The 27,660-nt window shown below is 42.6% G+C and overlaps 1 protein-coding gene across 2 annotated transcripts; it reads left to right on the top strand.

The window, feature by feature from the left end:
- Positions 1–467: 467 nt before the first annotated feature.
- On the top strand, positions 468–26,531 carry grm1b (glutamate receptor, metabotropic 1b). Of its 2 annotated transcripts, XM_085343685.1 has the most exons (10): positions 468–1,182; positions 3,242–3,491; positions 10,067–10,302; positions 10,595–10,609; positions 11,190–11,201; positions 19,232–19,478; positions 21,892–22,060; positions 22,667–22,793; positions 24,278–25,205; positions 25,676–26,531. In XM_085343685.1, the coding sequence occupies exons 1-10, from the start codon at positions 468–470 to the stop codon at positions 26,529–26,531; spliced, it is 3,555 nt and encodes a 1,184-aa protein (XP_085199811.1). The 2 variants fall into 2 exon arrangements, with proteins under 2 accessions (XP_085199811.1, XP_085199810.1); XM_085343684.1 differs by lacking the exons at positions 10,595–10,609; positions 11,190–11,201.
- The last annotated feature ends 1,129 nt before the right edge of the window (positions 26,532–27,660 follow it).

The raw sequence follows: 27,660 nt of genomic DNA, 5'->3' as shown, positions 1-27,660 counted from the left end.
AATTACAGGATTGTAACTTCGTAAACAGGTCAGTCAAAGGTATAAATGTAGAATCAGTTGAGATCCTCAACTAGGACAGTAGCAGCTGTCCGTGGTGCTAGAATTTGAGCATTCTCAGTTTTCAAATAGCTCTGTATCTTTAGATATGTACTTATTCCCTCCCAAAAAGTATTTGCCTGGTTGGATCTCCTGTATATTTTTACATTTTTAGCTATGGTGTGATTGGATGAAAGATGATTGATCTGCAAGTATTTTTTCTCCTACAGATTTCTGAAATACATGTGTTGAATTATTTAGATTTGTCAATGTAATAAATGTATTATAAAGCAAGAATTAACGCTCCATGTCTCATTTGCAGGGTGGAAACACTGAAGAAGAAGCAGATGAGTTTAATTTGCTCGTAGAGGATTGATGGCCCTGTATTATGGCCAAGTGGACATGATTCTACATTCAGCACCTCTGGCACGATGTCGAATATGATTTACCTGACTGTCGTAAGCATTTTATATTTACCTTTTTTACTGTTCGAGGCATTCGGTTTGTCCAGAGGAAAGTATGAGAGGTCGGTGGTGCCAAGTTCTGCCTCTCGCCTGGTGGCGAGGATGGACGGGGATATTATAATTGGAGCCCTTTTCTCTGTCCACCACCAACCATCAGCTGAGAAGGTGGCGGAGAGGAAATGTGGAGAGGTCCGCGAGCAGTACGGCATCCAAAGGGTGGAGGCCATGTTCCACACTTTGGATCGGATTAACTCGGACCCAAATCTGTTACCCAACATTACCCTTGGATGTGAGATCAGAGACTCCTGCTGGCATTCCTCGGTGGCTCTGGAGCAGAGCATCGAATTCATACGAGACTCTCTCATCTCCATCCGGGATGAGAGCGACGGCTCCAGGTGGTGCATTGAAGGGGCGCCTTCCAGTCAGCCACCACCGACCAAGAAGCCCATCGTTGGAGTCATTGGGCCGGGCTCCAGTTCTGTTGCCATTCAGGTGCAAAACCTTCTGCAGCTATTCAACATCCCGCAGATCGCTTATTCTGCAACTAGTATTGACCTCAGTGACAAGACACTGTTCAAGTACTTCCTCAGGGTTGTACCCTCAGATACTCTTCAAGCCAGAGCTCTGGTGGACATTGTCAAACGATACAACTGGACCTATGTGTCAGCCGTTCACACAGAGGGTAAGACACTTTTCTTTATCAGCTGGGGGCTCACAACACAGCACTCTAAACTCAAACAGTACAGTAGTCTAATAAGAACCTAGCTTATTAGACTCCTACATTACCTATAATGCCACTCATTAGCTTTTTAAAAAAGCCCCTTCATGGCTTCCTGTGTTTGAAAATACACACTGTTGAAACCCTACATCTCCAGTGTGTGATACAGACCTTCTAATACACTGTTTCGAGTGCAGTTTCATGAAATCTAGATTCATCTAGACCTACAGAAGTTCTAGATTAAATCATTTGACATCATTTTGGCAGGTTTTGCAAGCTTGAAAACTCTCCAAAAATGTTTTTACTGACTAGCTGAGTACGATTCAATTTGACAGGTAAACTGACCTTCATTTGCAAAAATGCGGTTCTATATTAATAGTGTCTGTTGTTTCTGTTGACCTAATGTATTTTATAAGAAACTCATTTCATTAGGCACACCTATTCAACTACTCCTTAACACAAATGTCAATTCAGAGATGATCATGATGACATGCTAGAGCTCAAAAGAACCATCAGAATGGGTAAGAAAGCTGATTTAAAGGTGAAATAACCACTCATTACAACCAAGGTATGCAGAAGAGCATCCCTAAACCTTAAAGCAGATGGGCTGCAGCGGAAGGTCACACTGGGTGCTATTTGTGTTGCCTTTGAACAGGGATGGCTGTAGTTCCCCTAGACTTTCCAAAATTGGGTTATAGAAGATTGGAAAAATGTTGCCTGTTCTGATAAGTATTGACATGTGCTACTACGTTCAGATGGTAGGCTCAGAATTTGGCTAAACACCACAAAATCATGGATCCATCCTGCCTTGTATTAACAGTCCAGGCTGGTGGTATGGTATGGTATGCTATGGTATGGAGACGTTTCCCCCCTTAGCACCCACTGTGCATCATTTAAACACCATGACATGGTCCTGCAGCAGGGCGATGCCACAAAGCTCAGTTCATCAGTGGTTTCTTGAACATCACAGTGATTTTACTGTACTCAGATGGCCTCCATAGTCACCAGATCTCAAACCAGTAGTGTGTCTTTGGGATGTGGTGGAACGGCTCACATCGCAGATGTGTGGTCCACAAATCTGCAGCTATTTCATGACACTCTCAAGAAAACTAAAAGCAGTTCTGAAAGGAAAAAGGGGGTTCAATGGAATACTACCAAGGTGTAACTAATGAAGTGGCTGTGCTCAGTTTAAGTATGGCTTATGTACTGCTGTTCCAACAGCAGGTGGCTGCAGACATGATTAAAGCCTGTTTTGTGTGACTAATCCATATTCGTTCAAGTGGTGGGCAATTTCAGAGGAGAAGTGAGGTCTCTTTATGGTAATTATACCATTTGTTTTCATGCCTTAAAGATCATTTGAGGCATAAACTATCATTTTTGTACAACACTTGCTCAAAACACAACAGTCATCCCAAACTCATTTTTTCCAGGCATGTTTTTATAATCAGATTCTAATTACGTTTCCTCCCACAGTTTTTATACCCGAGACACGGTTACGGAAGCTGTTGCAAATCAGTTTTAACTGATGGAATATGAAAACAAGTTTAAAACCATCTGCTAAATCCAAACAAAAACCTGGCAAGCCTTCCTTGTTTACAGAAATGAATACATGTTTGTCATTCTGTAATGAATTAAATATGAGCAGTAGGTGTTAAATGTTACAGAGGAAGCTAGATTACAGCCTGTTTATTGGATTTATGAGTGATGCTGCAGCTGAATGACTGCGAACATCTGGACGGACAACCTAAAAATGACAAGACTTATGTGAGTGCTCATCCTCTGATGCTACTCTTGAGGTCACGGTTGGCCCATTTGCTCTAGTTGCACTGCTCTTGATTCCACAGCAAGAGGTCTGGGGACACAGCGAACTTAAAAGAAGAGTTTTTCGATAATTTTCCCTCTGGATTATTTCCTTTAAAGAACATCTTATAGAATAAAACATGACAGAATGAACTTATGAATGAGAACCCTTTACATTTTCTTGTGAATGAGCCAAACTGACAGCTCCTTTTATCTTTCTCAGGTAACTATGGGGAGAGTGGGATGGAAGTATTCAAAGAGCTTGCCTCGCAGGAAGGCCTTTGCATCGCCCATTCTGACAAGATTTACAGCAATGCTGGGGAGAAGCACTTCGACAGGCTGCTGAGAAAGCTGCGGGAGCGTCTGCCTAAAGCCAGAGTTGTTGTCTGCTTCTGTGAAGGCATGACAGTCCGAGGGCTTCTCATGGCTATGAGACGGCTCGGAGTAGCCGGAGAGTTCCTCCTAATTGGCAGGTTTGTTGGAGAATGTTTTCCCACAGGGCTTTTAGGTTTGTCAGTCGCGGTGCTCTTTGGAATAAAAGAACAACAATGACGAGAAGAAAATCTTTCTTGCTGATGCTTTTCAAAAGTAGCTGTATTTTTATATATCCACAAAAATCAGTCAGTATATCAGTTTAAATAAATAAGAAGCATATTTGTATGTCAGATAGAGTAATGGCCTTTGTGTTAATAATGCTGATTTCAATCCCAAAAATGTTAGGATGCTGGATGATTAGGAAATCTCTTTAACTCATATTTAATCCAGAATTGAGTGTAGAAAATATTAACTGTTTAAAATGACAAAAATGTGGCATTTAAAGAAAAAAATTATGTCACTTTGAATTTGATGGCTGCAACATATCTCAGACAAGATGCACTCAGAGAAAGCAAACCTCCCCCAAGGCAGCTCATGCTCTGGGCAATATTTACATTTAAGGGACTACTACTATATTTTGTATATATTTATTTTGTTTTCCTTGTTTGTTTGTTTTTAAATATACTTTAAGACATTTGTGCTGCAGTTTACTTATTCAGAAACATTGTACATGTATTCAAATTGTTATTTAATTGGTTATAACCTGCTACTGTAATATACAAAATAGCGTGATGTATCGACTCCCTATACATCACTGTTGATATGTTGCCAATATAAACAATGGCAGTAAGAAACAGTTATAAATAGCTCTATATAACTATTATAGTAATGCCTTGACCTTCAGATACATCTACTGACCGTAAAGGAGGTGGTCAAAGGTCAAATTTGACATATTATTTGAAATCTTTATATATGGGACACTTTTACGAATCATAGTTTCAAAGTTATAAGGCTTTTGTCAAATCATTAATTGCTCATGCACACACACAAATATATTGTGTTATTTAATTTAGTTTCGTAATCACATAATTTCCTCAAGGATTAATAAAGCATTCTGATTCTGATGCTCCCACATACCATCAGAGACACAGGCCCCAAACTGAGCACTGATTATAATCCAGATGGTCTCATTCCTCTTTAGTCCAGAAGAAGAACACAGCAATTTCTCCAGATCCTCTGAATCATTTGATGATATTATGTACTGTAAATGTGGAAATACTCAAAGTCTTCATAATTCTATGTTGAGGAACATTACTCTTAAACTGTTCTCCAATTTGTAGACCCAGTTTTGTTGCACACAGGTGGTTCTCTGCTAATCTTTGATATTAGGAAATGCCACCTCTCTGAGATGCTCTTTTTTAAATACCTTATTTTATTACTGATCTGATGCCAATTAACCCAATTAGTTGCCTTCAGCTGTTTTTTTAATTCCCTCTTACTTTTTCAGTGTTTTGTTGCCCCCATCCCAACATTTGACAATGCCTCAGTTTAAATGTTTAATGTTCCATGTTCGACGTGAGCAAAATATGGATTTATGAGCTCTGTAGATCATTGCATTCTGTTAATTACATTTTGCACAGCGTCCCAACATTTCTAGAAATGGGTTTTTAATTTATCCTCCCAACAGGCATATTGAAACTAGCTGTGTTTTATATCTCAAAACTTGACATTTTTCAATAACCTGAGGTGCTTGTGCAAAATTATTGACCAAATATTATCAAACCAAGGTATATCTGCACACATGGACCTTTACAAAAGATGCCAGTATGTTTTAGCCATCAGTTTGTGGACTTGCTTTTGAAGCCGACGTGACCCATGACCATATTTGGAGGACAGGTCTAGGGAGCTATCAGATACCATCAGTGCTGCCTAGTTACCTTGGTTATCAAGGAGTGCCCATAACTCACTATAAAATTTATATGAATGAAATATGGTACAACAAATGGCACCCATCTTTCACTCATAGTGGTTATGTCATAAATTATGCACAACTCCAAACCCTAATGCAATTTAAACGGGCGATTTCCATCTAAAAATAACACCTGTGCAGTGTGTACAAATGGGGAAATTTGTACTGCTGTAAATGCCATCTTGCTCCAGCTCTGCTTTTTTTTGGCACTTGGGATCAATTAGTAGCTCTTCTGCAGCATTCACACGCTGTCAGTCAAGATAAGGATTAGCAGTTTCCAAATATTTAACAACTATTCTTCCACAACACGTTTAAAGATTAAATTTAGTGTTAATGTTTTACCTTTTAGAGAAAAGATGTTAGGCATCTTACTAGAAGATCCTTTCAGGAGCCCTTCGTCTTCTACTAAATGCTAAACATAGAAAAATGACACTCTGCTGACTGAAATATGAATGCTGAATTCCATGTTGTGACACTCAGTTGTACTCAGAATGGATTATATACAAAAAGCTCATATGAAGCAAAATATTCTTCCTTTCCTAACGGTAGCAGAGTTCCCCTGAAAGCAAGAAGATGCTTTGAGTCTGGCTCGGTAATGAATAATGCATTCACGCTCCCTGTCAGATCACAGGAGGGATGGGCTAATATGGGACAGCACCTCCAGCATAAGCTGGGGAAAGTGGAGTAGTGAACATCAAAGCTTATATCAGCACATATACCAGGCATTCCCTTTTTGTGGAGCCTCAGTTCACCTTAAGTCCAGTTAGCAGTTGTTGTAGAACCAACGCTAAAAGCCAGCTACGGCTGATTTGCCAAGAGTGGTTTATTAATGTTTAGATTCAAAGGAGTCAGCCCGATTTACTTGCGACCCAAATGATGGAATAGGTGCATAAAGTTAAAAAAAATAGGACACATTAAAGCCTAAACTCGCTCTCACCCCTTCTACTTAAATTTGCACTGCTGTGAAAGTCTACACTGAAGATAAGGAGGGCGTGAGTTTGGTAGAGCAGTGTGCGTGTCTGTGCACACGTGTGTGTTTTCTGGGTCAAGGAGACTACTGAAAAAGGAAAATGTTTTTTAGAGCAATGCAGTAAGTGAACACACGCAGGCCTGTGCAGTGGGCAAATCGAAATGCCTGAGGTGCTGGTCATCAGCCATCCATCTTCTGCTGTGTGGAGGATGAAAGAGATGGCTGTTCTCACACTGCAGAACCCACACATCACAAACAACAAACAACTCGTTTGATCAACTCTCCAGTGAAGCCCCCATTGTGTTGGAATTCATAGAAAATATCAGTTTTATGACTTTGATTGCAATGTTTGACTAGTGATCAAATAAATGATTTCATTAAAAAAACTGTTTGGCTCTACATTCATAGTTTTTCTAATAACACCACTGTGCCCCAAATTAAATGATTCACAGACGTGTGAGCTCAGACTTGTGTTAGAAGTCTGTACAGTATGTGCGTGTGTTGACGTCAGAGCTGTAGGTTTTTGGCACCCAGAGTGTTGGACTGGGGGTAGTGTGATGCTGAGAAGCAGATGGCCAGGTACTGTTGATACTGTCACGCTGGACAACCATTGTCAATTTATTTTTGAAGCACCAGCCAAGCCAAAGATGCTGCTGGCTTTCGCTTCTTAAACAAAATGTGGGTTGTAGAAGTCTGGAAAGTGCTATTTTTGTCCTGTGGATGGGTTTGTGTAATATATACAATATTTTTAAATATTCTGTTTTGAAGGGTATTTAATTGTTTTGGACCAGATTTAAATGTTTGTTTAAATGTTAAAGCCCTCTTCTTATTGTTTCATCTTTTAAGGCCGTGTGTACAGGCACACAACACACGCAATGGTTTTGCTCACTATTTTCACTTTTATTAACAGTTGCACAACAAGAAAACAGTCTCAGTCCAGATCTCAGTCTCTCCCGCTCATCTCTTCCTTCACTATAAAAGAAACAGAGCCTGTCATCAGTCAAACGCCATTACCTGTCACCTCACCTGCCTCCCAGCACTTCCCCCTTGAACTCACTGCTCCACTCCTCCCCTGCAGCTGAGCCAGGGACCACACCTCCACATGGTGTTACTCTCCAAAGCTGATGAGCTGACGACCTGCTGAAGTTCAAATTAAACATCAGAATGGGGGAAACGGGATTTAGTGATTGGTTTGTGGTGTCAGATGAAGTCTTCAGAAGAGCATCTCTGAATGCAGAATATGTATCTCCTTGAAGGAGATGGATTACAGCAGCAGAAAACCACGCAAGCTGGGCTAAGAGCAGGAAACCGAGGCTACGATTCTCATCAACAACAGAAAAGTGTTGCAGATATTTATCTTTTTATTTTGTTTTTATAACTTGCAAGAATATTGGAAATTTGCAACTTTGAGTTAGTACCAAACATATGTAAAGGCAGGTAATACTACTACTACTACTACTACTACTACTACTACTACTACTACTAATAATAATAATAATAATAATAATAATAATGATAATGATAAGACACCAAAATACATTTCTTAATAAGGTGTTGGACAAAACTGGAACAGCTTTGGCACACTTTAGCAGTGAATCTCAAAATCTGTAAGCCTGCTGGAGTTCTGTCTTTCCTCATTTACTGTTTTCATGATAGTCCAAAATCTCCCACAGGTGCTCAGCTGGATTTAAATGTGTTGATAGCACATTATTATTATCAAACTATCCAGTGACCCAAGCTTTGAGCCAATAGCTAAATGAATGAGAACAATAAATATGTCACTTGTTCCATATTTCCAGTTATATTTGTTGTATTGTGAGAAAGAGCTCCTGTATCTGTCCTTGTGCAGCAGAGCTGAATCAGTCTGTTAGAGAAGGTGCTTCTCTGCCTGTCCAGTAATGAATCCAGAGGCTGGAAATGATTCTCCATGATGAGCAACTGTTTGTTAGTGACTTTCTCCCCAGCACAGCTTCAAAAGTGTCCAGTTTGCAGCCAATCCCAGACCCAGCTCCGATGCTGCTCCCCCAGCAGACCACAGCAAAGCAAACTGCCTTCGTCACAGATCTCCAGCATTTCGCTGCACATGTCTCAGCTTCCTCAGGAAATAGAGCCTGTTCATCACCTTTTTGTTCACAGCCTGTATTGGTCTTCCAATTCAGCCCGCTGTAGATGTGGACACCCGGTTACTTGTTCTTCTCCACCACATCAAAATCCTGTCACAAGTTAGACACGGGTCATCGTTTTTTGATCACCACCTCTCTGATCTTATTCACATTTAGAAGCAGATGATTCCTCCAAGACTACTTCACAAATCATCGTCTCAGTAGAAGAAGAATTGGGTTAAATGCACTTGAGAAATCAGAGAAGGTGATCTTGACCTTGCAGCTGTTTCTCTGTGTATGGGAGGAAGCTGTCTGCAGCATGTAGATGAATATATCGCCCACTCCCCGGCTTGGTCTGTATTCAACCGCAGAGCGTCAAGAGATGTATTCACCTGTGGTCTTTTAGGTGGACCATCTTCAGTGCCATCATCACATGAGGTTGCTTTCATCATCAGGATAAACATGTTTCATCATAGGATACAGGTAATCTCTTAAAATAGCTGGATTGATTTACAAGCAAGTGGACCCAAACCATGACAGCAAAATGCTCTGTGCAGCTAATGTGCCACCAGATTCCCTTTCTTTGTGGCTAAAAGGACTGAAGGGTTGAAGTTTTTCTTCAGGTTGTCACTGATCTGTAATGTTTTGTTTTCCATTCAGTGTGTCGCTGCATTTTAAGAAGCTGTTTTTCTGTCAAATCATCACTGGAATATTCAGTTTAAAGTCTCTCATATTCCCTTTTCTCAGCTTTCATTTCACCCGCTGAGATGTACAATGCCACATGAATATATCAAGGATTTGATCCTACACTGCATAATGCTGCTATAAAACACATTTGAAACTGAAATGAATGAGAAATGGGGTTTTCATTTTTATTCTAATTTAAATCTGGAGCATCCAAAAGTCTCTTTTGTCTGCATGACCTTTTGTAACAGGATCAGATGCTGAACTGACTTTCAAAGTGTTGAGTATAAAGCTATAAATACAAGTTATGACCAGCTTTGACACTTAGGGTTCTAGAGTCTGCGTGTTGGGTGGGAGTTTGTTTCTCTCCGGGGCAGATTGCAGAGCCGCAGTACTAATCTGCGAATTCTCACCAGACTTGTGATTGTGTCTGTGGACTGAGGCTTTTTTTTTTCTTCTTCTTCTTTCAGCAAGTACAGCGAGCACTCCACGCCCCTCAGCGGGGAGGCTGAAAGGGAAACAAAGTCAGGAAAACAAAAGGGAGATGTTGTTTTTCTTCAGGATTTAGTGTGCGCTGACTTTTGGAGCTCGGCAGCATAAAACAGTTTGTTATTTTTGTCTTGCCAGATGCTGACTAATATTGTGTGACTTGTTATTAAATTATAAAAATGCAGTAGCTGGAGATAACCTTTAGGGTTAGGTTTGAATGCTTGAGAGGTTTTGGGTTGTGTATTGATATTTTGTTGATTGCAAAAGATATTCCTTTGATAACAGAGCTTTAGCAAATACATCAATTTAACTGTCTCTGATTAGATCCTTCTCTTTCTCTTCTCTTTCCCACAAAAGAGATATAATTTATTATTTATTTATAATATTATGGGTTTTGAAAGGTCAGTAGGAAAGATTTTGCAATGCTTTAAGCTCTGACATAATTTTTAGACATACAATGCAGCAAGTGGGTGTCTAGTTTAAGTAGAAATGATTACAATGTCCTCCTTCTCTCCGCAGTGATGGATGGGCAGACCGAGTCGAGGTGGTGGAGGGATACGAACAGGAGGCTGTGGGAGGCATCACCGTGAAGCTGCACTCTGAAGAGGTCTCCTCATTCGACGACTACTTCCTGAGGCTCAAGCTCAGCACCAACACCCGCAACCCATGGTTTCCAGAGTTCTGGCAGTACCGGTTTCAGTGCCGCCTTCCCGGACACCCGCAAGAGAACTTGAATTATGCACGGAACTGCTCAGGTAGCTAAACAACTCGTCAAGCAATTATGATGTTTTCCTGCTGTTTTTTTTGCTTTGTTTAGGTTTTTTTTATTCCTGGTTTCCGTTTTTACGCCAGCGTGCACATCTGCTTGTCTTTTTCAACTGTTCTGATGCGTTCAATGCCCAAAGGATGATGCCAAAAGGGCCCCACAAACTGGAACACGCTATTTAAATATGAATTAGACTGCCAGAGGGTAAAATTCTCTCTAAGTCAATCCAGTAACACATATTTTTTTTATATTGTTCATTTCTGTGACACTTGGCTTTACAGAGGATGATGATCTAGGTAAACTAAATCCTTTCACGTATAACAGAGCTAATGCATTATTTGTTAATTTCTCGAAACAATGCTCAACAAGCATGTTTCCAAGACATAACTGTTTTATACACCACTCATATGTTTTTCTTTTTAAAATAAAAGCCTCTATATATTTACGTTTTCAATCTTAAGCTTTATGTTTTATGGGGATTAAGATGTTTCTCAAGCTCCCCAAATTTAAAATCAGTTATTTTAAAATGAGCCTATTTGAACATGTTGATAAACGTAAATATAAAATGTTGCATGCAGCAAAAATCAAAAAAACGTTTTTTGACTTTAGGCTATAAAGATACTTTTGGGAATTTATTTTTGCCATTGCATCTTTTTTTTCCTTTGCACATTATTTTCAAGGATTTCTTTGATATATGACGCATATTTCTGCTTTTATTCATTTTTATGAGGCATCATTATTTAATAGCAGTTATTCACATAGGCATAGGTGGAGATATAGTGATTTGTCCTGTCCTGCAAACATTTGTTTTTTTGTTGTTGTTTGTTTTATTTTATTTTTATTTATATGTGTATCTATTTATTTATTTTGGTGTAGAACTCCAAGATGGTGAGTGAATACTTTTTAATGGAACCATAATGCTCCTCACTTTGGAAATATACATAGAGGTTGACTGATATTAAGGTTTTATCACACGCTGGGAAAATGTAAATGCATTGCTGATAATCTTTTTTCTTTCTATTACATTTCCAATTAATCTCAGTTGACCTCTAATATATGAAGCTATTGGGATGTTTTTCTTCCTGTGCACTGAAAGCTCAACAATTGGGTCTTGTTTGCTCACACTTTGTGCTTTCACACCTTTTCTAGCCTTAAGACAGTCGCATAAAACAGCCCAATAACATTTGAGTGAGATGGGAACTCGCTTAATTGCATGTAGCCACAGAAATAGCAGTTAACATGCAGGTAATGCATACGCTGGGATCCATTTTCTTCTTATCTCTGCACAGTTTAATCCATGAAATATACAGAGAAGGTTCACTTGTCATGCAGCCGACTAATCCCGACGTGCAGCAGTAGGTCCTCTGCTTGCATGCTCGCATCATGACATCATTGCATCATGACTGAAGCTCACACAGCTCAGAGGAGTGCGGCGAGCGTCAAAGCGAAGGAGCTGTTAAACTAGGTCATCACCAGCAGATCCCATCGGACGCTCACCCAGCTGCTACCCAACTAAATTTACTGTTGATGTGTTTGTTTGCAGAGGCAGTGAGTTTCCCAGCAGTCCTTTTTAGCGATCATTACGTGATTTAACACAAGTGGCAACAAACACGTCAGCAATGGATGACACTCGCGAAAGCCACCACGCTGTTATAAATGTTGCGGGATAGGACAGAATAAATTCTGTCTCACGGACTGCATAGACTGACAGTATGGCTGAGAAAACACGCAACAAATGAATGTATAAAATGCTAAAATCAGGGCAAACACCAATCATCTGCATTCCTGCTCCTTAAGAATAATAAGTTGTTTCCAAAAACTCTGACATACCTGATTTTTAGGTTAAATGTTCTGCAAGCCAGTAAGAGATGCTCACAGCCTGATGAGCCTGACTTATAACCTATAACTAGTAGAAGTACTGACATTAGCTGACTTGACCTAACCTATTCCTTCTGAATCTGTAAAAGACCCATAGGGATTGAACAATGACATACTTTCAACCAACAGTGTAACAGTAATGCTACTACTGCTACTATTAATAATAGTAGTGGACGACATGAATTGCATTGTCAATTAACATTTTTTTTAACTGTACACATAATACATATATTATAGAGTGTGTTTCCATCCGAGGAGACATGCTGTAATTTTCCACCTTAAAGTGTCATAAAAAGGTATCTGGTGGCAGATATTCAGCATGGTGTGATTATAGTGGGATCTTTTTCAATTTACAATTTTAGTATATGTTTGCATTAGTATAAATTTAAACTCAAGGAAATGGGCGAAAAACGTTCAAGTTTAGCCCAAAAGTGTCAAGTTCCTACATAGCTGCAGATTAGAGAGACTTGCTTTTAGAAGGGCATAGGTATCTGTTAATACATTATTCCTAATAGATAAAATAAATAAAGACATCTTTTTCTCTACTGTACATTTCTATTGTCTAATTATCACAATCTCAGCTTCAATTATGACATATAGATGCGAAGATTAAAGCTTTTCAAGCTTGAAATCCTAATGAAAGATTAATGGCACTTAAAAACAAAGAATTCTGCAGTGCTTAAAATAAGGTTCAATTTTAATATATCCAAAAGCAAACCTTGATTTCTTTTTAGACTTGATTTCAGACTTCTAAATTACTCATTGGTCATTCGTGCACTTTTGGAAAAATGTTATATTATAGGAGTGGCAACTTTTCTTAGGTTCTGGATGTAGTTTTAAAGTTTTGCGTGCAGCAGGTTTTGGTGGTAGTGCTTCAGCGTCTCTTGCTGTCCTTAGTGTCACCCTGCATTCCTCCGTTGCTCATTACTGCCCTCGCTGCTGAGCCAGCCCTGGCCTGAAGAGTTAGGAGATAAGACCTGTTAACACCACAACTTCCTGTGGATGTATATATATATATATATATATATATATATATGGCTTTGTCCTGGAAAAGATGGCGACCGAGGAATGCTTTGGGCAGCTGGACAGTATGACATTGATGGTCGGTGTAAATGCTTGAAGTTGTGGCGGACCACCAGGTGGCTCCACTCACACCCAAGTTGAACGGAAGTGTTGGGGTGGAGATTTTGGCGCTCAATATATGTGAAGTTCTGAGAGTCAGTTAATAAAGTTGGAGTGAGACACAGAGACCTCTCCTGTCGTTATTACATACCTCCACATTGGTGACCCCTGTAGCGAACATGCTAAGGCTCGACGACGAAGCCAGCTCCGGCCTGGAAGCATCGGCTGCCGCTGGACTTTCACCTCCGCCGATGGCTGCGTTTGCTGTGGCGCTTAAATTGCCGGATTTTTGGCTTCACGATCCTCCTTCATGGTTCGTGCACGTAGAAGCTCAGTTTGCTCTTCGTGGAGTTTCAGCCGACGATACACCACCATGTGGTGGCCTCACTTGACCCGCTGTCAACCCGCCGCGTGATGACTCTCCTCCGGGACCCCCCAGCCCAAGGCAAGTACGCCGCCCTCAAGGCGCTGCTGCTGCGGCGTTACTCCCTCTCTGATGCTGAGCGGGCCGAGAAACTCCTTTCCCTCGCGGGCCTGGGCGACGGTACCGCTCTCGAGCTCATGGAGAGCATGCTGTCCTTGCTGGGCGCGGATGACGGAGGATTTCTCTTCACCCACCTCTTTCTCCGACAGCTGCCGGCTCCAGTGCGCGCTGGCCTTGCCAACCCCCCGCTATTGGCCACGAAGGATTACCGCTCCCTTGCGGAAGAGGCGGATCGCATCCTCCTGGCTACCAGGACTTTCGGCGTTCAGGCGATTGTTCAGGACTCACCAGCGTTTTCCCCCGCCCCCTCACCGATGCTCCAGGGGCCCTCCGACTCGTCCGCAGTGGCCGGAATCGCTGCACGGCGGCACCGCGGAAAGGGGCTTTGTTTTTATCACCAGCGTTTTGGAGCGAAGGCACGGCGCTGTCTCCCGCCTTGCAGTTCCCAGACCCAGGGAAACGGGCATGTCAGCGCTCTGTAGCAGCCGCGACCGCTGGCAACAAGGAAAGGCTGCTTTTCTTAGAGGACTCACGCTCGGGGAGGCGTTTCCTGGTAGACCCCGGCTCACAGAAGAGCCTTCTTCCCCCGGCTGGCTCGGACAGGCTAGCTGAGGGCTGCGGGCCATTGCTAACAGCGGCTAATGGCTCTCCCATCAAAACCTTCGGTGAAAGGTTGGTGACTGTTTGCTTTCACGACCGTGACTTTCAGTGGAACTTTGTTGTTGCTGCTAGCTCTGTGCCTATAATAGGCGCTGATTTTCTTTGTGCTCGAGCACTGTGACGAAGCATGGGGTGGAGCATTACATAACTACAGTAGGGCCCCCGGTGTTCGCGCGCCGCCTCGACCCTGCCAAACTGGCTGTTGCTCGGGAAGAGTTTGCCACCACGGAGCGTCTGGGCATCGTGCAGCGTTCGAACAGTGCCTGGCTTCTCCGTTACACATGGTGCCTAAATCTGATGGTCGGTGGTGACCTTGTGGGGATTTCCGCCGTCTTAATAATGTCACAGAGAACGATCGTTATCCCATTCCCCACATCCAAGATTTTTCCGCCCATCTTGCGGGGACCTCGGTTTTTTCGAAGATCGATTTGGTACGGGGATATCACCAGGTTCCCGTGCGCGCGGAGGATGTCCCCAAAACCGCCGTAATTACACCTTTCGGCCTTTTCGAGTTTCTGCGCATGCCGTTTGGCCTGAAAGGTGCCGCCCAAACCTTCCAGCGGTTGATGGACTCGGTCTTGCGCGGGCTGCCCTTTGTTTTTGTATATCTTGATGATATACTGGTGGCCAGCAGCTCGAAGGAGCAGCACATGTTCCATCTGCGGCAGGTTTTTCAGCGTTTGGCGGAGCATGGACTGATTATTAATCCGTCTAAATGCCAGTTTGGGTTGCCCGTTCTCGATTTTCTTGGGCACCGTATTTCCGCCGAGGGCGCGGTTCCGTTGCCTGACAAAGTCCGAGCTGTTTCGGAATTTCCGCGTCCCACGAATGTTAAGGCACTGCAGGAATTTTTGGGGATGGTGAATTTTTACAACCGTTTTCTCCCCAGAGCGGCACATCTGCTGAAGCCCCTTTATGGGGCGTTAAAAGGTAAGAAAGCTAATGACCCCGTTGACTGATTTCCGGAAAGCATCCAAGCGTTTTCTGATGCTAAGTCAGCGTTAGCTAATGCTGCCCTTCTGGCCCACCCTTCCCCCTCAGCGCCGATTGCGTTGACCACCGATGCGTCAGACATAGCGGTGGGTGCGGTGCTGGAACAGCGAATCTCGGGTGTCTGGCAACCGCTCGCCTTTTTCAGCCGTACGCTACGTGACAGCGAACGCAATTACAGCGTTTTTGACAGGGAGCTACTGGCGCTCCACCTGGCGACTCGTCATTTCCGGTTTTTTCTCGAGGGTCGTCACTTTACCGCATACGTGGACCACAAACCCTTGACGTTTGCCATGTCCAAGGTTTCTGATCCATGGAGTGCACGCCAGCAGCGCCAGTTGGCAGCCATTTCTGAGTTTACCACGGACATTCGGCACGTGGCTGGTAAATCCAATCATGTGGCTGACTGTTTGTCCCGTGCGCTGGTTTCTCCCGTCTTTCTCGGCATAGACTACTCCGCCATGGCTGCCGATCAGAGCGGTGACCCGGACATCCTCGCGCTTAAATCCACCCAGACGGGCCTCATACTAGAGGACAGACCCGTGCAGGACGGTGGTCCCCTCCTCGTCTGTGACGTTTCCACCGGCCGCCCTCGCCCAGTGGTTCCCGCTTCCTGGCGTCGTCAAGTTTTTGACTCGGTACATGCTCTCTCTCATCCAGGGGTCCGGGCCTCTGTTAAACTGGTCAGCTCTAAATTTGTTTGGCCAGGCCTTCGCAAATCTGTTAAGGAATGGGCGTCGGCGTGCATTCCCTGCCAGCGTGCGAAGGTTCATAAACACACCAAGGCGCCCCTGGAGCCGTTCTTCATACCCGGCAAACGTTTCGATCATGTGCATGTCGATCTGGTGGGTCCTCTGCCGCAGTCACAAGGTTTTACGCACCTTTTGACTGTTGTTGACCGGACCACCAGGTGGCCGGAGGCGGTTCCCCTGGCGTCCACTACCGCAGCAGTGGTGGCCAAGGCGTTTTTGTCAAGCTGGGTCTCGCGTTTCGGCCCACCCGCGGACATTACGTCAGACAGAGGCCCCCAGTTCATATCCGAGCTTTGGTCGGCCAAGGCTGATGGACTGGGGGCTAAAGTCCACCGCACAACCGCATACAACCCGCAAGCTAATGGGATGTGTGAACGGTTCCACCGGTCGCTTAAGGCTGCTTTTCGCGCCTCCTTAAAGGATGGTAATTGGGTTGACCGCCTCCCGTGGGTTTTGCTTGGGCTGCGCTCTGCGGTTAAGGAGGATCTCGGCGCTTCCCCAGCTGAGCTAGTGTTTGGTCAGCCCCTCCGCGTGCCTGGAGAATTCTTGCCCGAAACTCCTCCTCCCTGCTTCGATCCATCAGTGCTATCTCTCAACCCGCTTTTGCACTCGCTTCGGGTTCCTGGTCCGGTGCACCATTGCGTGCCTGACACCTTTGTTCCAAAGACTTTGGAGACTGCTGAGTTTGTTTTTGTCAGGCACGATGCCCACAGGACACCGCTGCGGCCGCTGTATGACGGCCCATTCAGGGTTATTGAACCGGGCCGGAAACATTTTGTTTTGGATTTTGGGGGTCGAAGGGAGACTGTGTGTGTTGACAGACTTAAACCTGCACATGTTCTTCCGGACAGTAATGTAGTGCCGGCCCAGGCCCCTCGCCGTGGCCGCCCTCCTTCGATGGGGTTGACAGACTCTGGTTTTCCCCCCAGGACTACCCCCGGACCACCGGCGTTTGAGCCTCCTCCTGCCTTTCCTGCTCGCCTTCACCAGCCTCGTTCACAGGATGGACCTTCCTCTGCCTGTTCTCTCCCTCCCAGGTTCAGTCGTTCGGGTCGTTTGCTTAGACCCAGGGTCCTGGACTGAATAGGGACCTAACTCTGTGTTCAGGGGGGGGTATGTGTGGCGGACCACCAGGTGGCTCCACTCACACCCAAGTTGAACGGAAGTGTTGGGGTGGAGATTTTGGCGCTCAATATATGTGAAGTTCTGAGAGTCAGTTAATAAAGTTGGAGTGAGACACAGAGACCTCTCCTGTCGTTATTACATACCTCCACAAAGTAATCTTTAGACCTTTGCTTGGCTGTACAGATCAAAATGTTCTGGTGAACTGTTTGTACCATTGATGCTATCTGTGATTAGCACAGACTCTAAACATGTTGCTTTCTTTTGCTGTTTTCTTGTGATGATTTAGGGCATTGTTTTCCTTAGTCCTCAGTTGCAGCACTAATTTTAATTGTCTCTGCATATAAGAAATTCAGTCTGACTATTGAGCCTCAAAGAATGACATGTGAGAGACTTCTGCCTCTGCTTTTTTTATTTGTTTCTTCCTTACTGGCATTTTTCTCAGGTAGAAATTATCCAGCAATGTGTCAGCCTATTGGTATCATCCGACCCTCGTGTCAGACTTACATGGATACAAAGTTTGGACTTTGTTTTCAACGGGCACATTACCTGCATTTCCTAACAGCTGCATTTCCATGAATGCTCAGGAGCAATCACAGGATATAATATAGATGTTCTTTGTCTGTAAATGGCCTGTATTTATATAGCGCTTTACTAGTCCCTAAGGACCCCAAAGCGCTTTACATATCCAGTCATCCACCCATTCACGCACACATTCACACACTGGTGATGGCAGCTACATTGTAGCCACAGCCACCCTGGGGCGCACTGACAGAGGCGAGGCTGCCGGACACTGGCGCCACCGGGCCCTCTGACCACCACCAGTAGGCAACGGGTGAAGTGTCTTGCCCAAGGACACAACAACCGAGACTGTCCAAGCCGGGGCTCGAACCGGCAACCTTCCGATTACAAGGCGAACTCCCAACTCTTGAGCCACGATCACCCTTATCCTCATTGTGTGGTTACGCTGGTTTTGTGTACACCTATGAAGGAAATGTAGTTCAGTAAGAGAAAATGCCATCACAAAAATAACCCCCAATGAACAAACACTTGGCAACAGTGGGAAGGAAAAGCTCCCTTTTAACAGAAAGAAATATTCAACAGAACCAGTCTCAGGGAGGACCATCTTGCTTTAAAATATACAAACACACGGGAATAACAAGTGACAGGACCGTAGGTTTCACAGATGCAACAAGACAATCGGTGTTTCTTTTACCTCACCTGCCAGTGCTCTAGCTCTATGACGGGTCTGTGCCTGGCTCCCAGTTTTACCAAAACACAGTGAATGCATGGTGTAGCTTGTTATACTTTAATACAATGCAACTGATAAACTGCTACTCTGCTTCTAGCTTGCATTACACTGAACTGATAGGGTGTGTCTGAACATCACACAGTGTTTGCTTCCAAATATTTTTTGTCTCATTCATTCATCCCGTTCGTTGGAGAAAAACCCCCAATAAGAACAGAAAAGATTCAAATACGTGTTGATTTGTTTTTCTGCTTGAGGAGACTGATTCTCAGTGGTTTCTATCGTTTTAGGCCAACTCTAATTGAATCCTGACTCATGACTGCAGAAATGAACAGTCTTGCCATGGTAACAAGGATTATTTGAAGCCATCTTCCAAGGCTTCCAGTTCTTTTAAAGCAGTATCCCACAGAGGCAAAGATACATGTGGCTTGCTGGCTGAATTTAGAGAGCAGTTATAAGAATGAATCTGTGAGCACCCTATCACTCCTTTGTAATATGTTACATCATGCTAGACAAGATATTAGGTATACCTGAAATGTAGAAATGTAAACTTTAACCACATAAGATGCTTCTGCTTGCAGCAATAAAGCACCTCGTGTAAGTCTTTCCCTGTATGTTTGTCTTGAAGCTGAATCCTTACTGTTCTCTCATGTGTGGGCAGGTTATGAAAGTCTGGAGGACAACTACGTGCAAGACAGCAAGATGGGCTTCGTCATCAATGCCATCAATGCGATGGCCCACGGGCTGCACGATATGCACTCTCACCTTTGTCCCGGCCACGTGGGGCTCTGTGATGCCATGAAGCCTGTTGATGGAAGCTACTTACTGGAATTCCTTCTGAAGACATCCTTCACAGGCGTGTCCGGGGAGGACATATGGTTCGATGAGAACGGCGATTCTCCTGGAAGGTAAACCCACTTTTCTTATTGTTTTAGGTGAAAGGAATTTTTTTAGACATTTTTAGAAAAAGTAGTTTAATTAAGACAGCATTAACTGACCTTCGGTTTCACCCAGCGGAGGGCAGTGAACCACCAGTGCTTAAAGGGAAAAAATCCAATATATTCACTATTCAGTAACAGAGAACAACTAAATTAAAATTAAAGGTGATTAAAACCGGGATAAATGTAATGTTTTAAAAACTGCTGATAAATGTAAATTGAGGCACTACGCTTCCTGGATATTTTACCCACTAGCAAGACACACCATTAACCAGGGTACTGCTTGCTAGTGGGTTGGACCAGATTTTGGTCCATGTTGACACAATATTATCACACAGTTGCTGCAGATTTTCTGTACTTCTACAATGTGAATCTCCCATTCCAACACATCCCAAAGGTGGTATAGTGGACTGTTGGACTTTTTACTCACTGGGTATTTCTCTTTTTGGACCAGTCTCTGTAAACCCTAGACATGGTTGTGTGGGAAAATCCCAGTAGATCAGCAGTTTCTGAAATACTCAGACCAGCTCATCCGGCACCACAAGCCACACTAGGTTCAAAGTCACTTAAATCACTTTATTTAAAAAAACAGCAGGTTCTCTACACGACTAAATGCACTGAGTTGCTTCCATGTGATGCGGCTGATTAGATATATGTTTTTGTGAGCAGTTGAATAGGCATCTCTAGAAAAGTGGTTGGTGATTATTAGAGATGGCACGATACCACTTTTTTATGTCCGATACCGATACCGATATCATAAATTTGGATATCTGCCGATACCGATATGAATCCGATATAGTGTTTTTTAATCAACAAAACTGTTTTTTAAAATATCTTGCTGCATTTTGCAAGTCTGCAAGTTCATACTCAAGTTTAAAACAACAACTACACTAAAGCTATTCTGTTATACCTGTATACAAAAAAAAATATTTCATAGTTCAGCAATACTGATCAATCTAATAAACTTAGACCTACACCATCCTCCCTATTCTGGTATTTTAAAGAGTACTTAGCGTAAATATTAAGCAACCTAACTAATAGGGTTCCAACTCCCAGCAACAACAAAAATAAATAAATAAAAAATAAGGAACCACCCCTCACGCGCCACCTCATGATGCTTAATCGACGTAATCAACCTTAATTTGATGCAGTGTGAAAAAAAATGCACAGAAATCAATTATTTTTCAAGAAATATTAAATAGATTCAACATCTTTCTTCAACAAAATTGCAGACTGCACAGATGGTACCTTCCCAAAGTAAAAAGTACTATAGCTTACTAGGGTATATATTAGACTTAATAGTCACTATATACAGTAATTGACTTCTATTCATTTTACATCAAATTAAAACTTTGGGTGTCAGATAATTATTTATTAAAAGCTCGACATTTTAAATGAGAATAAGAAAGAAAAGTATGTCTTTGTGCCCCCTTTTCCCTGTTCATGCCCTATCGGCCCCCCTGGCTAAACTTTGCTAGATCCGCCCCTGCACAGTTACCAGCGTCAGCTACGTAGAAAAAGATCCTGGTGTAGAAAGTAATATTAAATACATTCTAACAACAGCTTATCAAGCTTAAACCTTCTGCTGTTGTTCAGCCGCTGGTTTCCTCTTTCTGGTGCAAAGTGGGCCAAAAACAAACAAGAGACACGGACTCGCGACAGAAAAGCCGATCAGCTGATCATTTAAGCAGTTTCACGATTGAAGTAGCAGCCGGAGAGCGAGAGGCAGTCGCTTGTTAAGCTTAACGTGGGAATGCTTTACAAACATTCAGAGATGGACTTACACACTTGCTGTACTTCTCTCGGGATAACTTTGTCAGAGATGAAATGCCGGGTTGCTAGCGAAGCTCCAAATGCTATCCAGACCACCGACAGGTCCGGCATGCCACAGCTGCTCTATCACGTGATGCATACTGCTCCGACTGCTAACGTTCTGAGGTGAGTTACGGCGTGTTGCAAGTTTTGCGAGGTGCTTTCGTGATATTTAATGGATCGGATTACATTTTTTATTTTTCTCCGATATCCGATCCAGTAATTTAGGTCAGTATCGGACCGATACCGATACGTAATATCGGATCGGTCCATCTCTAGTGATTATTGGCTGATCTAAAGCACAATCGTGATCATAACAGCACAGAACTTCCAGTAAGTAAGCCACATACAGTATTCTCATGTAAGTCCGTTCATGTCATTAAATCACAAAGTTTATGGTTAAGCCGTTGAGATAAAGTTAAATATTCTCCAAATTATATGTAATAAAAGGGTCAGTGACTTCTTTTATGCTGAGTGAGTATGATCCACCTAAGAAATACCAGTAAACATAACATCTATCAGCAATGGTGAAAGATCTTCCTCTGAGCCATTTCTTTCTTTCCACAATCAGGTATGAGATCATGAACTTTCAGCATGTGGAGACGAGTGTTTATGATTACATCAACATCGGCTCCTGGCACGAGGGCATGCTGAGTATCGATGATGACATGATCCAGATGAACCGCAGTGAGATGGTCCGCTCTGTCTGCAGTGAGCCCTGCTCCAAAGGAGAAATCAAGGTTAAGCTCGGATCTTGTACATCTTGTGATCAAACATCCCTGTTACATCTTTGTTATTCAGTCTCTACGTCACACTTGTATGAGGTATTTGTATAAAGTTTTTACAAAACACAGTAGGCCCCACATTGTTCATCTCGCACATAAATAGTTAGCTTGGCAACATTGTACCTGAATGAATTGAAGTAACATTGTAAAGAAAAGTGGGTCAAACTTCTGCCACAATGATGTGAGGGAATTATAAAGCCATGCAAAGAATGATAACTTCAAGTTATTGCTTCATAAACACGGCTCTCCACACTATTAAACCATGGGGTTTACACAGTGCTTCTGCATTTTTGCTTAGTTTTCATCAAATAAATGATGACATGGTGTGACATATCATGTGGTGTTGTTAATCTGAGGTTGTGTTTATGTTTGGTGTTTTTTCTCATGTCTTTTTCCCTATGCTGAACCTTTCTATCTTTGTTTTTACTGTGTTGAAAACAAATATTTAAATATTTATGTAGATCTGGCCTTCCTTGGACATCAAAATACATCCATGATAAATATAGTTAATTTTAGAAGAGTCTTTTTACTTTTGATTACCTTGCATGTTTTATGAACCAGGTAATAAGGAAGGGAGAGGTTAGCTGCTGCTGGATCTGCACTGCCTGCAAAGACAATGAGTACGTCCAGGATGAGTTCACGTGCAAGGCCTGTGACCTGGGCTGGTGGCCTGACAAAGAACTGGAAGGTTTGCTTGCACTCTTCACTTATCCGCTTGTGTAAATCTTTAGCTGCTTTAAATACTGTGCAGGGCCTGGCACATGACCCTACTGGATTTTTTTTAGAGATTAGTTAAATAGGAAAAAGGGAAAAGGAAATTTAATCAACCTCCCAACACCTCTAAAGGTCAGTTTTTTACATGTTATACTTGGATGTTTCAAAGGGTCCTAATATACTATGACGTGTGTAACAGTCCTCACAAAAATTATACACACTATATTAGTAAATCAGTGAACAAAGGGGTGATTTTATAGCCTATTTCACAAAGGAATCTTAGTAAACACAATTTGAAGCTTAAACAAAAAAACCCCCAAACAAACAAACACCATCTTCTGGTCTCTCAATTAAAAAGTAAATAAATGCAATAAACGCATTTTAGATAATGTCGACCAGCTTCTTGAAATCACCAATGCTCCAGTCAATATACAAAAAAGATCCTGGACAAAGTGATTCATCTGATCCACACAGCAAATTTTGCTGCTCTGCAGTTTTGTCATTTAAATTTAGATGAATTTAGGTTGCTTCAGTGGTCACAGGGTATGTTTCTGCTGCATGACTGATGCTTGCAGAGATAAGAAGAGTTTCTTCTGGCTTATCTGAGGCAGTTTTTTTTTTAAGTTAAGTTCCTCCAAGCTTTTACTTCTCCTCCTCTTACCTGCACCCTGTACAGCCTGTCCCGCTAAGATTTTTGCAGCGCTATTTCACAAACCTGTTCTGTCCTATTTTCATTGCTTTCCCATGACACCTGAGAGCCATTCATCATCTTCACCATTTCATCCGACAGCAGCCCTAGTTCACTTACCACTCTTCTGGCCCACTTTCAAAGGTCTTCTGTGGCTTTCAAAGACACTTCCTTAATAGGATCGTCCTTCCTCCATGCTGTTTCATTTTTTATTTTTACAGCCACAGATGTTTGGATACACATGAAAACAGCATAATGCGTAGCACAAAGAAGGATATAAAAATATTATTGTGCACTTTTCTAACCCTACCTCTTGGCATTGTACAATAAATAAATAACACAACATGAATTAGACATTCAAAGTGTGTTCTCAGCATGAGGCAGAGAGGCGAGCTTATTTGGATCCATGAAAAAGCAGTTAGTTATTTTGTCCTGCTGCACCAGCACCCCTCCTCTGCTGGCTGCAGCCCAGCCTTGCCATGGCTGAGTAGAAAGAGGCTTATTTATAGTTGAACTAAAAACCTACTTTGAGACTTACTGTATTTTCTCAGGCAAAGATGGATTTTATTAATTTCTAATGTGTCCATACAGTACAACGTTAATATATTAGACTTTTCATTGAAAACAACCCTTTATTTAACTACGTTTCTCTAAATAATCATGAATATATCCCCAGAGCTGGTGCTAAAGGGATAAAAAATGTATAGAGTTGGCCAGCTTTTAGTATACTGTGGCTGTGTTTTTATAACTCATGTTTTTCCCCTTTACAGGCTGTGAGCCGATCACTCTACGCTATCTGGAGTGGAGAAATCCAGAGTCCATTATCCAGGTGGTCTTCTCCTGTCTGGGCATCCTGGTAACATCATTTGTTACCTTCATCTTTGTCTTATACCGCGACACACCAGTGGTCAAATCCTCCAGCCGGGAGCTCTGTTACATCATCCTTGCAGGGATCTTCCTGGGCTATCTGTGCCCTTTCACTCTCATCGCTCGACCCACCGTGGCCTCTTGCTACCTCCAGAGACTCCTCGTCGGACTCTCAGCTGCCATGTGCTACTCAGCCCTGGTAACCAAAACCAATCGCATCGCTCGCATCCTGGCGGGCAGCAAGAAGAAGATTTGCACGAGGAAGCCGAGGTTCATGAGCGCTTGGGCTCAGGTGGTCATCGCCTTCATCCTGATAAGTGTCCAGCTCACACTGGAAATTACCCTCATCATCATGGAGCCTCCTGAACCCGTCAAATCTTACCCCAGCATCAGAGAAGTCTTCCTGATCTGCAACACCAGTAACCTTGGTGTTGTAGCTCCACTGGGCTACAACGGCCTGCTGATCATGAGCTGTACCTATTACGCCTTTAAGACCCGCAACGTCCCTGCAAATTTCAATGAGGCCAAATATATTGCCTTCACCATGTACACCACATGTATAATCTGGCTGGCGTTTGTGCCAATCTACTTTGGCAGCAACTACAAAATCATCACTACGTCCTTTTCTGTGAGCCTCAGCGTGACTGTAGCTTTGGGGTGCATGTTCACTCCAAAGATGTACATCATTATCGCCAAACCTGAGAGGAACGTGCGCAGCGCATTCACCACCTCCGATGCGGTGCGCATGCATGTCGGCGACGGTAAAATTGCTTGCCGAAGCAACAGCCTGTTGAACATGTTCAAGAGGAAAAAGAACACTGGAAATGGCAGGTAGGTTCATTAATTGAGTCTGTGAGTCCTGCTCCTGAGGCACCTCAGGGATGCTGGTTTTACTGTAATTCCCTCTCAAAGGGAACGTGATGTCTTACTGTATTCACTTTCCTAGGGACACCTGTTGTAAACTGTGACGGATATAGGTCAGTACCCAATTCACACAGCCAGTTCAGCCCTTGATCTGTTATTAAAATTAAAACAAGCATCTCTGTGTGCTAAGGGATGGCAAATTAGATCCCTAATACAGAATGCAGGGTTTCTCCAGGGCTTCAATAGCATTTAAGGTGTTTCTTTTGAGATGTTATATTCAAAACCTGTAGATACCCTGTAATACTGACAATACTTTAAAAAAAATCAAATCAAATAAAAATAATGACATTAGTTTTTTACATGAAGCAGAAATGCTCTTTCTGTCTCCACTTTTCTGGGTTCCTATGAAGTAACAGCCGTCTTTATTTTGTTCATAGTTCTAATGGAAAGTCTGTGTCATGGTCTGAACCAGGTGCAAGACATCCTCCAAAAGGGGATCACATGTGGCACAGACTGTCAGTGCATGTGAAGAGACAGGAAGCAGGTTCCAATCAGATGGCTGTCATCAAACCCTTAACTAATACCTACCATAACACGGGCCTGGAATTCTCAGACCTCAGCACTAAGACTTTGTACAATGTGGCTGAGGAGGATGAGAGTGACCCTGTCCATTATAACTCCCCTGACACTCCCCCTATGGTGGCCCACGGGCAAATGCCTGCCAGTGGGCTGAAAAAAGATGTGCACGAGGAAGTGGAGCTCTATTCCCCCGAGCCTTTGCAGCAAAATAGCATTATCCCCCCCAAACATGTCGTGATGGACCGCCTGCAAGAGGAGGGGGTGGTGAGCAAGTTCAACAGTGATATGCCTGAGATCCGTGATATGATAAGCATGCCTGAGGCTGTCAGTGGTGGGATGCCAGTGTACCATCAGGCTCACCTCATCCAGCAGGAGCCTGTCCTGCCTATGCAGCTCGACCCATTTGATGAGGAACCTGTCTTCCCTTTAGAGGAGGAAGAAGAGGAGGAAATGAATGAGCAGTTTTGCCTTCTCCACGGCTACATGTACAACAACTCCCAGATTCATGACGAGGAGGACTTTGTTGAGGTCAAATTAGCAACAGAGGACTCTCTGGCTCTGATGCCCCCCTCGCCTTTCCGTGATTGCACCGGTGCTCTAGTAAGCCCCTTTCCCAACTCGCCAGTGTCCGAGTCGATTTTGTGCACACCTCCCAATGTCACATACGCCTCCGTCATCCTCAGAGACTACAAGCAAAGCTCCTCAACTCTGTGAGGGCACGCCCTAAATGTTGACGCTTGTACTATAAGTTTTTATGTGTTGTATATGATTTTACATAAGGAAAAAGTGATCCCGTGGTCTGTCAAGTCATTTTTCACTCCTAATAGCTTTTAAATGATAAGGGTGAGACATACTGTAAATTTCTAATATAAGCTTTTAGAGACAAAAATAACTGTATATATATATATTTATGAAATATTGTTTGATAAATGTAGATTAGGTATCAATCTGATTAGTTTTTGGACTTTAAAGGTAACTTAATGAGCATAGCTAATATAAAATTATTCACTTTAATAATAAGGAAATTTGTTTTGTGTGACACATTGCGTGTCCTGACCTTTGTCGGGCAAATGTAGAGGTTTAAAGCAAGAGTTTTTTTTTTTTTTAAAACTCCCTCATTGACTTTCTTGGCGAGAAATAGAAAACTAGGTCAATGTCACTCTCGTATATGTTTCTAGCTGCTCATAGTAGCTTCGTATCTAGTATACGGACATAAAAGTGGCATCCATCTTCACAGCTAAGAAGAGTTACACCCCCAGAACTATAAAACTATCTACTTAAGCTTGAAGTGCAGGGTAAAATGTTAATAAATGCCAACTTTGTTGTGAAAAAAGATATTATATTGTGAATCTCTGATGGATACAGTACTGCCAAACAATTGCACTGTACCTTGAATGTAGCAGAGGACAAGTTCAAGTGCCACGTTTGTTTTTCTTTTGTACATTTATCTTATTTATATGGTCTTGAGAGGCAATTTGAACCAGTTTTAAACTTGTATGTTTTATAAATAGACATCCGCTTTCAGAACTCTATATTATTGTATTGTGAATGTATGAATTGTGTATCTTATTTTGGTATTCTATATGAATTGTTAGTATTAAAGAAGAGAGTAGCTGTTTATGCTTATATTGTGTGTGATTGGTTGTGTACAACAATCCATTTCCTAAATATTTAGACTTTAACTTCCTATCAAAATTGTATAGTGTAATAAAGTGATACTATTTGCATTAGTTATACATCGATATAAGCTATATGAAGTTCAGTGTAAAATATATCTACAGTTTTGAAATGGTAGTTGCTGTAGACGACAATTTTGAAGGGCACTTGTTTGATTTGAGTACAT

The sequence above is a fragment of the Diplotaxodon limnothrissa genome, linkage group LG19 (assembly GCF_057381915.1).
Source record: "Diplotaxodon limnothrissa isolate DT_005_m linkage group LG19, D_limnothrissa_male_GT1.1, whole genome shotgun sequence".
Lineage (NCBI taxonomy): Eukaryota > Metazoa > Chordata > Actinopteri > Cichliformes > Cichlidae > Diplotaxodon > Diplotaxodon limnothrissa.
Note: the sequence above shows the minus strand (reverse complement) of the source record. Positions and strands in the feature narration are given on the sequence as shown.